Source organism: Caenorhabditis briggsae (assembly GCF_000004555.2).
Source record: "Caenorhabditis briggsae complete genome, chrX, whole genome shotgun sequence".
NCBI classification, from domain to species: Eukaryota; Metazoa; Nematoda; class Chromadorea; order Rhabditida; family Rhabditidae; genus Caenorhabditis; species Caenorhabditis briggsae.
The window spans coordinates 10,488,578-10,505,821 of NC_013491.2; the positions used below are offsets into that span (position 1 = coordinate 10,488,578).

Genomic DNA, 17,244 nt, shown 5'->3' on the forward strand with positions numbered 1-17,244 from the left:
AGTGGGTTGGAGAAGGAGAGAGCCCACAGGATGTCCCCAAACCCGACCTTCATCCGAAAAAAGTTATGCTCTCTGTGTGGTGGGGAGTGGACGGCCCCATCTACTGGGAACTTCTGCCCGAGGGCAAAACAATAACTGGAGACCTCTACACTACTCAACTACGAAACCTCAAGAAAGCAGTCGACCGTTCGGCCCTGAAAGACAAGAAAGTGTACTATCAACATGATAACGCTCGCCCACATGTTTCGAAACAAGTGAAGCAGGAGCTGATGGGATATGGATGGAATGTTCTCCCTCACCCCCCGTATTCTCCTTATCTTGCTCCTTCCGACTATTGGTTATTTGGCGATATGACACGTGCCTTCGAAGGAAGAAGCTTCAATTCCCGTGGAGCGGTCGAAGCGGCACTCAAACAATACTTTGCCTCACGCCCGGCTGGATTCTACCGCAATGGAATCCATAAATTGAGGGAACGTTGGAGACATGTTGTTGATAATGATGGACAATATAATTAATTATTCGGTTATTTTTTCTTTGAGAAATAAACTATTGAAAAAGTGACAAAGACTTTCCCGCCAACCTAATAAAAGAAAATTCGAAGAACACTTGGCCGCAACAAAATTATCATCGACCGGGTTACTGTAACTCTATTTTCAAAACTGAAGGAAGAAAAACAATAAAGTGCTGTTTTTTGTTGAAAAAATCCACGACCAAAAAAAAAAAACAATTTCCGGCACGAGTTGCGAATTTTTTTCGAGACTGGAATCGGAATAATATCACTTTTGTTTCGAATTGAAATTTTGTGAGTAACACACCCTCAACACCGGAAATTGAGCATGGATCTCCGAGAGTTTTCACAAACTGCTTGTTCCTAGTTTTTTCTCGAATTCCGGGATAGTTTCGGATTCAAAAACAAATGATATGAATCTTGGTAAAATAAATGACGATACTGGAATATCGGAGGAGCCTGGCACCTGGCTGTGACAGTTGACTGAACTTCTTCTGACTTTCATTTGATTTGATGAACTTAAAACTAGAGGTTTCCCACACATTGAGTTATATTTAGCACTTTTTTGAAAAAGAAAATTTTCAGATGAATAATACTTACTGAAACCCACGAGATTTGTAGGAACAACAGTTGCTCAAGACAAAAATAGACTTACGAATGGCACCTACGTGTGACATCAGAAGCCGTGAGAAAACGGTAGTTAGGGCATCGACTAGAATGGGATAATAGGTTAAGTGATCGGGAAGTTGTGAAAGGTAGTGTGATATTAAATTCAAGAGATTCCTATGAATTGCAGATACTATCTGAGATACACGGTGGCCTAAAACTGTGAATATGAAAATTTACAGTGCCTTGTAAATATATAGTCGATTACGATTCTCTGATTCGCAACCATAAAACCACTTCATAATATTCACATTTACTTTTATGATCCTCATTATCATGATATACCGTGATCCTCATTCAGTGACTATGTATCTTATTATCATCGTTCAGCTGTAAGATGTCAATCAAGTCTGCCAGAAGGCTTTCTATTATTAAATTGTCGATATTCCAATAATTAGCAAATTTGCGATATTATCAAATTACAGTAGGCCGGTGCCAGCTTGATAGGGAAAAATGAGGTTAGTACCACAAAAACCAGGTCTTACCAAAGCTGAGAAAAGAAGGATAACATGTCTCAAAAACTATTTTCGAAATCTCACGAAAAGCATACCGTAGGACGTTTGGTTGAATGGTTCTGACTTTTTCAAGTTTTGTTTCATTTGTTATCCTTTTTTATAGTGATGAGGTGACTAACTTTTATCTGATTTTATTTTTAGAGGGAGCTGTTCATTTTTGTCAATATTATAGAAAATGAAGAGATGTTTTCAAACTTTGGAGAAATTAGAAATCAGAAGATCATTCAAATGCCAGAATTTTCGTAATTTAAACCGACAGGAACTCAAGAGAAACAGAATTTTAAAAAACAGCAAAATATCCCCTCCTGGCCTAAAAATGACTACGGTAACAGAACGAATTTGTGATAATCCAATAAACTGCGGAATAGTTTTTTTTTCACTCAGATAAGAAAAACACACCAATAAAAGAGCTTATGCGAACTTTATTCTTTCTAATCTGCTGCTGATGGTATATCCCACACATAGAAATTTATTAGAAGATTATTCTTATGGTTTTGAGTTTTTGAACTGTTGATAACTAAGGATGATTTTGAGACAACGTTTATGAGCAAATGAACGAAATGATTTTGATAACACGCGTTCATTCCGGGTATCTTAACTAATACCCATAATTACACATTAAAATTGTTCAGAAAAGGGTTCCTCGCTTCTCTTGTTCACGTTCTACTGCATCGAACAACGCCTTGAAGTTTCCGGCACCAAATCCCTAAAAGAAACAATAGGTATAAAGGAAATCAGTAGAGCTAACTCACCTTGAAGTTGGCTCTTTGGATTATCTCTATGAATAGGGTAGGCCGATCTTGCATAGGCTTACTAAAGATTTGGAGGAGATACCCGTTCTCATCAAAGTCCATCAGGATGTTGAGCTTGCGGATCTGGAAGGGGATAAGAGTTTTAGACAGGGACTCAGAACATGGATATTAAAGATTTTCAATAGAATTATTTCAATTTTTTTTGGTATAAAGACAGGAAGGCCCCCTTCTAAATGCGTTTTTTGATATTAAGCGTTTCCGTACGATTTCAGTGAAATCATTTCGGAAATTATACTGTTTCACATAAATAAGGGTTTTTTCAAAAGCTTAATCAATTTCGGTACAATTGATAGATTTCAATGAATTTCGGACCAGAACTCACCGATTTTTTCAGTGACTAATTTCAAGAAAAAAGCCGGAAAAATTAAAAAGCATCCTCTTAATGAAGAGGTCTTGCAATCGAAGGTCTGGCCCTTTTAATACAGGTTCTACGGTACCTACCATTTTCAAATCCTCCTTTACATTCAAATTTGTCCTGCTCAGCCTCTCTTCTAGAATATTGTAGTATTCACCAGGGATCGTGAGAAACTCCACACTTCTGAAACTGACAACATTATAAAGAACGCTCACGTACACGCTTCACCTTGTCTTCATTAGTTGAACCGCTGAAATGATGTCATCAACAAGAAGGGCAAAGTGTTGAACGCCAGAACCGCCATGAAAACTGATAAACTCCTGAAAAAAGTCATTTGCAGATTCGAAACATATTAAAAATGTATCTACCTCAATCTGACTTTTCCCTTTTCTCCCTTTCACTCCTTCGGCGAGCGTCATTTGTACCGTATGATCCTCATTAACCAAGAGCCACGCACTCATCGCAGAGAATTCCGAAGTGGCGACTTTATCATCCACTGACCAGAACCTTTTCAAGTTCATCGTCTTATAATACCAGTCAGCCGCTGCCTCCATCTCTCCAATTGGATAGTTCTGGACTACGTGGTCCATTAGAATTGCTGGCATCCTTTCTCTGAAACCAATCTGTTTTTCATCCCGACTATTTGTTTTCTTTCTAAGTTACATTCTGTCGAACAACTCAAAATTAGCTGTCGGCGTGAAATAAGGAAGAAAGTTTCCGGTGAATGATCCCAACTCATAAAGTGTGTGCGTCACATCACTTCCCTACAATGAAATAATTTTTCTATATTTTTTCGAAACGCGTGTATTTCGTTACATCAGCAAGTAGTGTGGCCGTTCGAACTAATCCCTCCTTTGTCTTGATTTCTCCCTGTTGAATAACTTTGATGTCATTTTCCATCAAGTTCTGAAATAGAAAACATTGGATTTCGAGTGAAATAATAGTGATGAACTTATGTATTGTCACCTGCAAATTTAAAGACAGATGTTTTATTTGAGAAACAGTCATGCACTGAAAGTTCACTGCTAACTGGATAATTGGATTTTCCAGCGTCAGTCCAAAAAAAGTAACATTTCAGGTGTACGCAGCGAAATTCTATTAATCAGGTAACACAGCTGAGCATAAAAGTGACTAAATCCCTTTGAAAAACAATTGAAGAATTACTGTACTTACAGGATCTGGACATTTGAGTTACGCAGCTTTTCAAAAAAATGCTACGAAAATTCCTAGCTCTGGAAAAACTTTTTAAAAAATTTCCACCAAAATGTTTTCAGTAATCCAATCAAGAATCTTAAATTCAGGGTTTAGTTACTGATTTTTCGACTAATTTGAAATGACTTCACTTCCTGCAAAATTTTTGCAAGAACGTCCTTTTCGTAATCTCACCGAAATCATAGTATGTGGGTTGGATTGCCTGAATTCTTCCTTATAAGGAATTTTTTAAACCAATTCTTCGGTGTTCCCAAACTGTGTTTTGCTCTTTTTTCTTCATTTTCTTCTCAAAATTTCTTAATTTCAGACATATTAGAAAGAAAAAATTCTCAGACATATTAGCGTGGGATTCCAGGTGGATTCCATTATTACCCCCAGCTTAATCAATTGTTGAAAGCAACAGAACGGAATCATAACGAAAATAACGACTTAATCATATGTATTTAATTTTTTCTGTTGTGATTTAGCACATCCAATAAATATAAGAAATCACCTGTAAAACGCCATCTAGGAAGTCAACACGGAATGCGACGTCTTTGATGAAATCCCCATGTTTGATAAGCTGTTCCGTGTAGACGTTAGCACAATTGTACGACGTAATGATAACGCGAGCCTGAAAGGAACGCTTTTCTTTTTTTGCCTATGGTAACTGAAAAGACTCCCGAAACAAATAAAGGGGGATAAAGGAAAAAAATTTAGACTCGGTAATAAGATTAGGGTTGGATGAGGCCAACACGGGTGTGGGCGACCAATAATAAGTTAGCCTTTCAGCCTGATTCATTCTTTCACCCTCAATTTCATTAACACCCCAAAAACTGACTAACCGTTCCATTTTTCAATGCGTAACTTGTCGAGACTTCCGTGTTCCTTTCTGCAAACTTTTGGAATCCAAAACTGCTGCAATACCAATAAGCGGACTGTAGCGCGTTGGAGACAATAAACTCTATATGGTGAATTGCAGAAATAGAACCCATCTGAAAGGTTGTAGAATGTAACGTAGAGGAGAAGAATGCTAGATGATGAAAAAGACAGGAATAGAAAAAAATGGGGCTACGCTAATTGAGCTGCAGAGGCAAATCTTATCTTCAGTTTTATGGCTCTGGTTTTGGGGGTCGTTTGATGCGATTGATAAGATAAGAAGAGTTTTCGGGAACTTGGGTTATTTTTGTAGGTTCAAGAACTTCAAAAATTGGAAAATGCAATATTATAAAAATTGGAGTTTATTTATATTATGATGCAAAATTCCATTCAAATTCTCTTGTTTCCACTTCCCTGATAACTTTTTAAGGAACATTTTTTTCCATTTTCCATTAAAAAATTATTAATTATCCCGGAACTTCGAAAAAATTCTCACAGGATATTTTTTTGAACTGCGTTCTTCCTACCATCAATAATTTATTCCAAAGGTCCTTGAGAATTCTTTTGATCAAAAAATATCCCTCACTCGTAATTTTCATAAATGTCACTGCATAAAAAAAAGTCATAAAAAGCTTTTCTGAAGATTTTCGTTAAATATTCTGGAATGCTAAATTAAACAGGGTAGAAATACGTCATACAATAAGACATTAATTTGTTCCGATGCAAAAGACAAAAAGAAAACAAAAAAGACACAATCAAAATAATCACTAAAGAAGAGAAACTTTGCGGCGAAACAGTTTTAATTTGCGGGCAATTCCCGTCTTATCAGATTGTGATGGTCTGCAGTATGTGTGGAGAATGATACAACGCTATAAAGAACACCCAGCGTCTTTTTTCCCTTCGAGAACCTGAATTGAGAAAATCACAAATTTTTACAACTTTATTTCATGTGAATTTCCACCACAAACAGTGATCAAACGAAAAAGTTCTGGGATTAAAAATGCTTGGTCCTTGAAGAAATACTAGTGGTCTATGAGAGTTCTAGTATCATGAAAGTTTGACCTATATACCGTTTCATCATCTGAATAATCATTTTTCTTTCAAATTATTATTTTTTCTGCCTGAAAATTGATGTGGAATTGCTTATCACTTCCCCCTCAAAACTTCCAAAAAAAAATGCGTTGCAACATCGTACGATCCCAAAATCACATTTTGAACTCTTTGTTTTTAATTTGAGGCTTCAATTTCAATGATTTCGAGAAGCCCGTCCAGGATTAAAATCCTACGCAAAAACATCGAGCACTTCCAGTTTTAGCTCGTCTACTACGCAGCGTCAGGCTTAGGCCGAAGTACATAAACGCTAACGGATCTTGTTTTGAGTGGGCTTCAACGTGTCAACATTCACATAAAAACGGCTGGTTTGCTTAGACGATGTCCCATTTTGTTTTGTTATTTTTCTGGTTGTACGTTGTTTCAAAAAACGTGGATTTGAGGAAGGATGTCTATACAAGCTTCCGACATAATTGTGTTTTGGTTGTTTTTTCTTCATTTATCCGAGACACTGGAATCCAAAGTTTTCAGCTCAGACATAATAACCCTATCTGGCATTCCTCTAGAATCAAATCCAGAGATTTTTGTATTTCTGGAAGAGGTAAATAATTTTATTGGTTTTGGCAGCCTACGTAAGCTTATTTTTCTTCTCGAATGCGCATATTAGAAAATAGCTTATTCTTCATCAGAGTTTATCTACTCAAAAAACACCCAAGTCATTTGAAAAGGGTGTTTCTAGATGAGCGAACTCATTGATGTTCTTAGAAGATGCAAAGTTCAGAGTTTTCTGCTCTCTCTAGTTTTTCCCTTTTAAAATTATTTTTAGAAGGCCTTGGAAAACTTTCTGAACCTTGGAATTCTAAGAAGAAACGTCTGAATTTCAGGTCATAGATTACAGGACATGTTACATGTACATAAATAACCTCCGTGTCTTACTAGTACCCCACAGAGCCACCCCAATTATATTAATTTGATTCTCCTTCACTCAGCACTTCCTTCTCTGGAATTGAGTGTGAAATCAAACGTAGGCTTCCTTTTGAAAACTATTTTTACTTTCTCACTCCTTTCCCTCTTTTTTTCACCCAGCACCAACAACTTGCCAAGTCTCCGACATCATGCAGTTTTGTAGTGTTTCTTCCCGATTTCGCAGAATTCAATCACACAACCGAACAGGTGAAAGTGCTGAAAACGAGAAGCTGTTTCAAATATAGATGCTGTCAAGATTTTCACGTCCAACCCCAAACTCCCACCTTTTTCTTTAACCCCACCCCTTTTCTTTCTCATTTTGGCTCCACCCTTCAGGTATATAAAGCGGCACTGATAAGAAATAGGATCAACTCGCGTCCCTGACACTTTTTGTGTTCAGATTCAGTTCATTGTGTCTGACATTCATTAGGTAGCCATGGATTGAATAGAGTTGAATTGTGAGCCAAGTTACCTATTGCCATTTTATAATAGGGTTCTGCTATTCATCCTTATGTTGTGTAGTGTTCTGGGTGTGAAGAAGGAACAGACCCCACCAAGATATTCAGAATCTAGACGTTGTACTCTCCAGAATGTTAAAGTGTTATTGTAAAAGCAATAAAGAATAGGGGAAGAGGGTGCTCTGAATGTTAGATTCAGAATTAAAGGAAATCTGATACTTTGTCTGTATTTTTTGCTCTCAGCCAAACCTTCTAGGGCTAGCTCCTATTGTTATAATTCAATTCACACCCTACGATTTTACTGAATTCAAAATGAGCCCGTTCTTTTTGTTAGAGAATTCAATCTAAATATTTTGCTCGCATGATGAAAATATAAGATTTCTTAAAATTGTTTTCAGCTCACAAATTTTGACGCCAAACCTGTCATTGGAAATACCAAAATTTTAGATTTGTTTTCCATTTCTCTGTATTTTGCTAAATTACACGATACTAAGACATTTCGAAATACTAATTGCTTATTTTCACCGGTATTGACGTCTCCATAGTTTCTGCTTTGATTCGAGACTCCGCCTCTTTTTTCTAATTTTCTTCCCGTTTCAGTTTTCTCGGATATTCAGGCAAATTTCAGATGTCGCCCAACATGTCAGTACTTGTGCTCATTATGATCTTTGCCGTTGCTCAAGCAGCGTTGTTCATCGATGGCGACAATAAAATTGTCGCCAGGACCAACGATCAGTTCGGACCATATGTCTCCGAGTGAGTTAAACATTCATCTGCAGATTTCATCAGATTTCGAAATCCTTCTGACGTTTCCGCAAGACTTTTGGAATTTCTACTTCATGCCCTAATCTCCACATTTCCAGACTCGACAAGCTGAAGAGATCTTTCGGGCGCAACTGTATGTTCACCATCTCGGGTTGCTTCACGTCTTCACAGGCGGAACGCTATCGCAAATACATGGAAAATGTCAATTTCATTCCAAAGTAAATACCATCCTGTCTATGAACCAACAAAAACAAACCCTCCATCCCGATTGCAAAACAATGATCTCTCACAAATTAATTTATTTCTCTTTTTCTCATACTAAATAAGAATTTTCGTGTATCCTGCTAGCCTCTAGTATTGTACATCAATTCTTTCGAGACGTTCTCTCTTAGCCCCCCCCCCTCCCTCCCCCACACAATCTCTTTTTCTTCTCATTCCCATTGTTCAAGACTCTTGAAAACAACAAAATGAACTGATCACTCCTGTTAATCGAACAAATGTTGTTTTTATATCAGCCTCGAACACAATAGTTCTTGATGTGCAAGATATCACACGATTTTAAACATCAAAACAATAGATAATCTGCGCTTTACCTTGTTATGGGACTTGATGATCAGACCAGACCTGCTATGGAGCACCAATTATTTGTAAGAAGATTTCGCGTCACAAAAACACAAAAAATACTAACATCATAACTGAAAAAATCTGGTCTTGAATTAAAAATCATATGGTAACCCTGCAAATTAATTGAGCCTGATTTCATACGACCACGCGATTGGTGTTACAAATCATTTTGGGTCAAATGTTTGAATAATTTCGGTGATGTTGCACATTCAAAATATAGGCTCACAAAGAACTACTTTTTTAGGTTGGTGTGGCAGCTTCCAGTCAGAATTTGTTTAGAATTCAGTTAAGACCGCTACTAAAGCCTAAAAACTTTGAAAAATTTCTTACAAGGTCCAGACCTAGTAGTATTTCAACTTTCTGGTTGCGAACATAACTTATCCGTCCAAAAGCCCAACCCCGCTCAACTTATGACCAGAAGTTACAAGCCGACAGTCGAGTATACAGATGCTGTCAATACAAACCTACTAGATGTTCCTGCAAACCTAATGCTAACGTGATGCGTTTCAGATGCACCTCATTTTTTGATTGATTAGTATTTTATATCAAACTATTGTCAATATATAGGGACAGTTTTCTCGGAACAACTTTATCTTTTTTATCTTTATTTATTTATTTCAACGAAGGGGAGAAAACCACTAACACGTGAAATGTCTATGAAACTAGGAGATATAACAGGGACATACATTTGTAGTAATTGGGAGATGAAGGATAAACCGAGTTAGTAATTAGTTGAATTCAAAGTAATTAGTTGAATTCAAAGTAATTAGTTGAATTCAAAGTAATTAGTTGAATTCAAAGTAATTAGTTGAATTCAAAGTGATTAGTTGAATTCAAATGTCTACTAAAACTATGTTTCTCTAATTTTCCCGTAGAAAATACATTGTTCTTATACGAACTTCATCGAGACGATGTCGAATTCCAAAATTACTCAAAACAGTACTATTTTGTTAGCAGGTTTTTGTGCTGCACGGCAGCACCTATTAATCGCTTCACGCGAAATAAAATTTTTTGAACGGCTTTAATGAAAATAAGTTTGGAATGTTACTCTTCTCTGTTTGGCGTAAACGTTCGTTTAACTTCGAATCGAAAACAGATTATCCCATAAACTAAGAACAAGTGAAAAAGTGAAGAAGAATGGAGTTTTCGAGGAAAGAAAAAACATACGAATAGTGCAAAAAACAACATGCATTTATGATGACCATAAAAAAGTCTCATGAGGTGGTATTTACAACGGAAATTACTTGTTATGAAATGTACATTCTACTGATCATTGCAGAATTTGGGAGATACAGTGGCGAACATTAGTGAGTCACTCTATACTTTTGTTCATAACTTCGCTCAAACTTGTCCAATAATTTCACTCTTTTTCGTTAAATGTAGCTGAATTTCCAAATAAAAGTTACATGAAATTTTGGAACTCAATCAATTTCTATGTTTTCAGAATCTTCACAGACGTGACGATGACTCCAGAAAAAGAAAAATGTTCCGTCACAATCTTTCTAAAGATTTTCTTTGTAATGAAAAATGTTTGGTGTTGATCAAATAGCTACAAAAAAAATTTGAAGCGGTTTGGAACACTTGCTCTTGAGATGTGCTCACTGGAGCATAAAAGGTATGGTTTAGGAGTTTGGCTATAACTCGGCTCAAAATAATCCAAATTTGGTCAAATTTTGAGAGAACTTGTGTTTTCAATTGCTTCACAAGAAACATACAAAACTTTGTATTTTGGGAAAAAATTTTTATAATTTTTCCTTGAGGTCATGAAAAAACATTGAAAAAATTTCTGTTTCTTATTCCTAGCAGGTCAATTACGCTTCTGGCGGGTCAATGTATTACAAAATTCATAAAAAAAAATAAGAAAAAAATGAAAATTGAAATATAAAAAACAAAACAAAAAACAAAAAATCAGTGACAAAAATTATGAAAAATTGACGATTTTATTTATTCGAAAAAGTTTCGATGATGTCAATAATAATTTTGAAATACCAAGTTTGTTAGTTTTCCAATCGAAAGAGAAACTGTTTCAAATCTTGATTGCATTTTTCATCCGTGAAGTATTTGGAATGTTCAAAATGTCTGCAACCATCGGAAGCAACGATGCCCGGACAGTCAACGAAAATTTTTTTCGATATCCGCTGAAAAATTTTAGTCCGTCGTTTGCGAGGAACATGGAAACTGAAATTTTCTTTTGTTAATTTCATTTGTGTTTTTTTTTCTGGAAAATACTCCTTGATTTTGAAATTTTGTCCGTTTTCCGTTGCCACTTTTAGCTGTTCGTGTCTCGATGTCCGTTGTCTTTGTAATTTTTTTGATTTCATCGCGTTAAAAAAATTTTCATAGGATTCCAGCACAAACAAAATATAAAAAAAAACTAAATAATTAAGATTGTTTGGGTAACCTTGTGTTTTTTTTATTTGAGAATTTGTTTCGCCTGTTTATTGAAAAAGTATGGAAAAATCTATACTCAATCACCTGAAACTAATCATTCACTCTTCATTTATCATCACTCCCCTCCCTGCACTTTATTATGTTCCAATTTCATTCTCAATTTTATGTTCTTCAGTCTTTCATGAAACAATGGAAAAATACACTATATTTGCACAGCGAAAATATTATTCATCATCCTTTTTTGTTGAGGTGTCCGTTTTCCGCCAGCATATAGCAAAACTTTTTCCAAGTGGGAACCACTTACATATGATAAATACTTCTCTTCCTTTTTCTGTCTTTTCTTATTTCGTTTTTTGTCTTCACTAGGTCAGCATGTATGTATGTGCCCCCGAACATATTGTCTCCTCCACGTATGCCTCTTTTCTTCTTCCTCGATGCGCGTTACGCGTCAACATCGAGAAATGTGCCAGTGGAAAATCAATAGCGCATTGCGAGTGCGCACTAATTTGCATATTAAATTTACTACAAACCTCATCTTTTGCTCAAGTTTTCTCAGAATTTATCTTTCTAATGTCTTTCAAACGATCCTACGTTTAACTTGACACCAAAACTTTGTATTTCTCTTTGTCTCTGTTCTAATTTACCTATCCAAACCTCAGAGAATCGTATTCATGCTCAGAATTAAGACATTTTCAGGGTTAATTGACTGAAATGCGGCTGTCACGGGACGATCCAGGCTTGCCGCTATACCATAATGAGAACAACCGCAACCAAACACTTCGTCGGATCAGAACTCGAGCCAGATTTGTGAGTTTTAGTTCATTCACATTAATTTTTGAATTAAAAATCATTATTCTTTTGAATTTGCAGTGGTTCGCACAAAGGAGCACCGGAGTGAAGATTGGATTGTTATTCTTGATCGGTTTCCTGCTTTTCGGTCTTCTGAAAATCTGCAGTAACGCAATTACGACGGACGTTCATCAGATGGCAGTACCAAATCAAGTCAGTAAATTATCAAAACTTGGAACTGTTGTTATTAAAATGATGTTTCAGAACCAAGATCCAATCATTATCAACGAGCAAATTATTGGTGGAAAGCCGGAAAACCCGAAAGAAGATGATGAACGAGTTAACGATGACATGGCAGTTGAGATGGACAATCGTCAGAGTGATGCGGAAAACAGTCCTGCACACAAACAGGCACACAGGGCAACAGGCAAAAGTGTCAAGTTCAACGGTAAGTCATAATCCTATCATTGAGAAATGAATGAAACTTTCAGGACCGGACAATGAACGACAAAAAGCTGTTGTGAAAGCATTCCAACATGCTTGGCTTGGATACAAGAAGTATGCATGGGGACACGACACTCTGAAGCCTGTCAGCAAATCGTATTCCGATTGGTTTGACACCGGATTGACTATCGTTGATGGTCTGGATACAGCACTGATTATGGGTCTTGAAGAAGGTAAGACACTATTTTTAAGTTGAAATTCTATTCTGCATTTTTTTACAGAAGCCGCCGAAGCAACAGAATGGATTCAAAACAAGTTGACATTCGAAAAGGACAGAATGGTGAACTTTTTTGAGTGCACCATTCGTGTTCTTGGTGGAATGATGAGTGCTTTCTATCTCACTGGAAATGAAATGTTCCTGGAAAAATCGGTTGATCTGGGAGATCGGCTGCTGTCGGCGTTCAAATCGCCATCACCGATTCCGTTCAGTGATGTTAATTTGCTCAAGAGGTGAGAACAAATTGTCGGAAGATTGATAGCTGTCTGCCCTCGAGAACAAATTACCATTGTCCCCGAAAAATCGGTTCCCTGGTCTTGTTATGAACAAATAGTTCTTTGTGATGTTCGTAACGCTTTCGATTTGTAATTGCTCTTAAGAAAAAAGGATTGATGACCCTGACACAATTCAAACCTACTTTTGTTTCAGAACAGGCACCAATCCACAATGGGGATCCGATTCATCTCTCTCCGAAGTCACAACTGTCCAATTGGAATATCGAGCCATCTCCCGAGCAAGTGGCAATTCCACCTATGAAGATCTATCATTCAATGTCTCACAACACATTCATAAAATCGGATGTGATCATGAAGGGTTGTGTGGAATGTTCATCAATGCGAATACAGGAACATTCAAAAGTAGACAATTATCGAGTTTAACGAGAAACTGAAATCTTATTCTTCAGAGGGCGCTACCATTACCTTCGGAGCCAGATCAGACAGTTATTACGAGTACTTGTTCAAACAGTGGATTCAGACTGGAAAGACTATTGACTGGTTGAAAGACGACTACGGAAAGGCTATGGCAGCCATGGAGAAGCATTTGTATAGAAACTCAGAGCCTAATAAAATGTTTTTCATTGGAGAGCTACTGAGTGGAGAGACATACTCTCCCAAAATGGTAAGATCTTTTTGCCAAGTTTGCATGTCAATCTCATAATATTCCAGGACCATCTTGTCTGCTTCATCGCTGGAACTTTATCGCAAGGAAGCCAAAATGGTTTTCCACGTAAACATATGGATATGGCTGAGAAGATAGGAGAGACTTGCCACAACATGTACGATAATCCAACTGGTTTGGGTCCAGAGATTGCTCATTTCAATATGATTCCTGGAAAGGAGGATTTGTATGTGAAACCGCTGGATGCGCATTGCTTGCTCCGGCCAGAAGCGATTGAAGGATGGTTCTACTTGTACAGGTTTACTGGTAAGATTGCTCATTAACTTGTCACATGTTTTAAGAAATAGGAGAGTGACGTATAATTGTTTTATAATAACATAGGTCAAAATTGTTGACGATTTTGAAGAAATTCAAACCAAAACATAAATTATGAGTTTAACAACTTCGTCACCCAATAACTACTTCCTTCTTCAACAAACTAAGATTTCAGGCAACAAAAAGTATCAGGAATGGGGATGGGCAGCATTCCAAGCTATTGAGAAGTATGCTCGAATTTCTACTGGAGGATACTCTTCAATCTCCAATGTGAAAAAGATCAATGTACAGTATCGTGACTCGATGGAGTCGTTTTTGCTTGGAGAAACCTTCAAGTACCTATATTTGCTTCTTGGAGATGATCAAACTGTTTTGCCACTTGATAAATGGGTTTTTACTACGGAAGGCCACCCGTTGCCTATCTATGACCACTGAGTCTTCGGTTTTTGTAAAATTAATTTAAGTGTGTTTCTAGTCTGTTTCATGGAAAAGTGTTTTTGGTGTTATTGTTGTCTTATGTTAAGGCTTGTTCAGCTATCTGGGTCTATTTTATATTTGTAAACATACCAACGACCGCATCTCTTAAAATATATCTGTTGATAAATTGGACTTTATTCATTGACCAAAAAAATAAAAATTAAAGAACTAAACGAGTGATAAGAAAAATGACGATCATAAATGAGACTTGATGAAAGATTGATGGATATGAATTCACGAGAAGTTGAGATTCTTTTGAATTGTCCTGTGGCAGTGTTGAGTTATTGGAAGACGCGGAAGAAGTGGAAATTTCTAGTGTTGTCGTTGTTGTGTCCAGCGCTGCAGTTGTGCCGGAAACAAGTGTGTGGAGACACTTTTGAGGACAATGCTTCACTTCACAATCACATGGATTCTCGGCTTTTTCTATTTTCGACATTTCAATTTTTCTTGAGAAGACGTCAGAAAGCGCAGGAGAAATTGTAATTGGTGTGGAAGTGACAGTGGTCATTGTTGAGGTTGTGGTCACAATTGGTTTGTGATCAATTTCGCCACGTTGCTTGTTGTAATGATGGCTTCGATGGTACATGTTACACCTGGAATATTCAGTACTGGTCAATAAGATCTACGGAAATCTTTTTTTTTTCGACCATTTTCATGAGTCTGCAGCTCGGTTGTCGAGTTTTCAATCACTGCAAAAATTTTGGAGGATGAGAAACAGACTTACGAGGGAAGTGTTTTCAGACAGTGGTTGAGAATTTCTTGAAAATTGGTACACATATACTTTCGGACATGGTCAATAACGAGACAACTTTTTTTCGTGCCCCTCGGTACCTAGAAGCTGAAAAAACGCGTCTGAAATTTCACCTCCGTTAAAGCATTAAAAGCGTGAGCGCGATCTCCACCTTTCTTATACAAATTGTGGAAGCAGTGATGAACAGCGAGTGTGGTGTAGTGGTGAAGAGGGATGGTGGTAACTGACAAGAGTTAGTTCGATCCCTCTTTCCCCTCTTTGTTATCTGCTTTTTTTTCTGATCTTGCTGGAAATCTCAAAGTGTGTTAAAACCTTTAGAAAAAATTTCCATTCAGATTTTTATTAATTAAAAAAAAAAAATATTTTTGACTTGTTTCAAAAAAAAACCCAAGAAATCATTTTGAAATTTTCTTGAAGAACTGCTGGAAAACCATCTTTGATCAATTGTTAGTCAGAACCACCCAGATTTGCTCAGTTTGGATGCGGAACAGTAATAAATTTGTCAGAAATTATGTAAACCTATGTTTTTACAAGATTTGAGTGCTACTGGGTGATTACCGCAGGCCTACGATCCATTAAAGTTTTGAAAGAAAGCACACATTTGTAATTTCCAGAAATATTTACAATACCAAATTTCATGAAAAGACTCATTTTATCGGTTCTTTACGTTTAGAAATTATTTTAGCACATTTGAAAATTTTTCAAAAATTGTAAAAATTTCCAAAGGGCCCCCATGGCGACTTTTTTTCAAAAAAATTTTTTTTTTGAAAAATGAGGCTACTTTCTCAGATTGTTTCTAACCCCTCCAAAAATTCACTCCAACAGTGAGAAATTAGCATTGAAATCACTTTCAGAGCCCATAACTTTTTTGTGAGGGGCAAGGGGCAAAAAATAAAAGCAGCGCTGTGATCAGCGTGTCCAAAAGTACCAATGACCAAAGTTTGAACAAATTCTCAACCACTGTCTGAAAACACTTCCCTTGTTAGATTGAAAGCTTTGTTATTACAGTTTTTTTAAAAGAAAATTCCTAGTTTTTCAGCTACTTGCCGATTTCTGAATGTGACCTGTTTTTTTAACGTTCTCAGCACAAAAACATGCGAAAATTACCAAAGTGATCGGAAACTTGACCGCCGAGCTCTAGATTTCTGAAATAAGTCGGCATAGCTGTGAAGTAACTGAAAACTAGGTTTTATATATATTGGATCTATTTCTTATTTTTCTCGAACTTCGTTTTTATTTGAAGCTGGTTTTGAAGGGAAAACTGTTAAACTTGGCATATTTTTTGTAACTCTAACCCAAATCTTGCAAAAAATATTACGAAGATGTAGAATCAGAAAAGTCTGTTAATTGATTTTTTTTCCACATATTTTTATGGAAACCTAGATAACTGAGTTCACGGCTTTAGTAAAAATGCTTTTCCAATGGAATACATACAATAATTTACAAACCTGCCGCTGAAAAAATGTCTATCCGCAAATATCATAAACACTTTTTTCTGTTTTCCTTCCAAGTCGTTTTTTTCTCGTTATTTTTTTCCAACTCAGATCCAAATCTTGATAGTGCTTTTAATTGCGAAACACTCATTTAGTCATTCTAACACGCATTTCGCTATTTTTTGTTTCATCTCGTTTTTTCCTCCTAGCTCTTGACAGATTCGTACATTTTGTTCCGCTTGAATTTGTGCCCATGTTTTAATTGTGTATAACCGCGCAATGAATATTATATAACAGAGTACAACAACGCCTCCATGAAAAGAAGCACGACACCGGAATAAAGAACTCTAGTTGTTATTACTCCACTTCGACATGATCTTGGTCTACACATGAATCTTTACATCATCAACAGCATTTTGCTGTTGACAGGTTTTTTTTTTTGATTTTATCATATCTGGAAAACAAAATTATTTTAGTTTCATCGATTTCTGCACAGTACTGCACAGCTGTATGTATGACAAAATTTCATCGTTCGATTGCTGAGATAACAGGTATCGGTAGGTTCTTTTTTTGGTCATGCATCCAGATTTTTGCTTTTTAACGAATTTGCATGACCTGCTGATGAAACTTTTCAGAACATTTTTACAGTTTAAATTCAGGCTCATCGGAAACAACAAC

The 17,244-nt window shown here is 36.6% G+C and overlaps 4 protein-coding genes across 4 annotated transcripts in view; 2 read left to right on the forward strand and 2 right to left on the reverse strand.

Moving 5' to 3' along the window:
- Positions 1-2,317: 2,317 nt before the first annotated feature.
- On the reverse strand, positions 2,318-5,042 carry CBG14622 (the record flags this gene model as incomplete). Its single annotated transcript, XM_045239694.1, has 8 exons — positions 2,318-2,395; positions 2,442-2,564; positions 2,943-3,039; positions 3,085-3,468; positions 3,520-3,620; positions 3,673-3,762; positions 4,562-4,681; positions 4,893-5,042. 8 exons carry the CDS (start codon positions 5,040-5,042, stop codon positions 2,318-2,320), a joined length of 1,143 nt encoding a protein of 380 aa, XP_045095463.1.
- A 2,986-nt stretch (positions 5,043-8,028) lies between these two features.
- On the forward strand, positions 8,029-8,636 carry CBG14623 (the record flags this gene model as incomplete). Its single annotated transcript, XM_045239695.1, has 2 exons — positions 8,029-8,085; positions 8,544-8,636. The coding sequence occupies 2 exons, from the start codon at positions 8,029-8,031 to the stop codon at positions 8,634-8,636; spliced, it is 150 nt and encodes a 49-aa protein (XP_045095464.1).
- A 3,255-nt stretch (positions 8,637-11,891) lies between these two features.
- Positions 11,892-14,340, forward strand: CBG14624 (the record flags this gene model as incomplete). The annotated part of the gene is made up of 9 exons (XM_045239696.1): positions 11,892-11,987; positions 12,051-12,182; positions 12,234-12,417; positions 12,461-12,646; positions 12,695-12,923; positions 13,120-13,328; positions 13,376-13,590; positions 13,638-13,896; positions 14,081-14,340. 9 exons carry the CDS (start codon positions 11,892-11,894, stop codon positions 14,338-14,340), a joined length of 1,770 nt encoding a protein of 589 aa, XP_045095465.1.
- Positions 14,341-14,542: 202 nt separating this feature from the next.
- CBG14625 overlaps positions 14,543-17,244 on the reverse strand; it is a gene marked incomplete at both ends in the record, with an annotated part of 4,047 nt that continues 1,345 nt past the window's right edge. The window contains one exon of the mRNA XM_045239697.1: positions 14,543-14,975. Coding sequence (XP_045095466.1) covers positions 14,543-14,975 — 433 coding nt within the window. The remainder of the gene's footprint in view (positions 14,976-17,244) is intronic.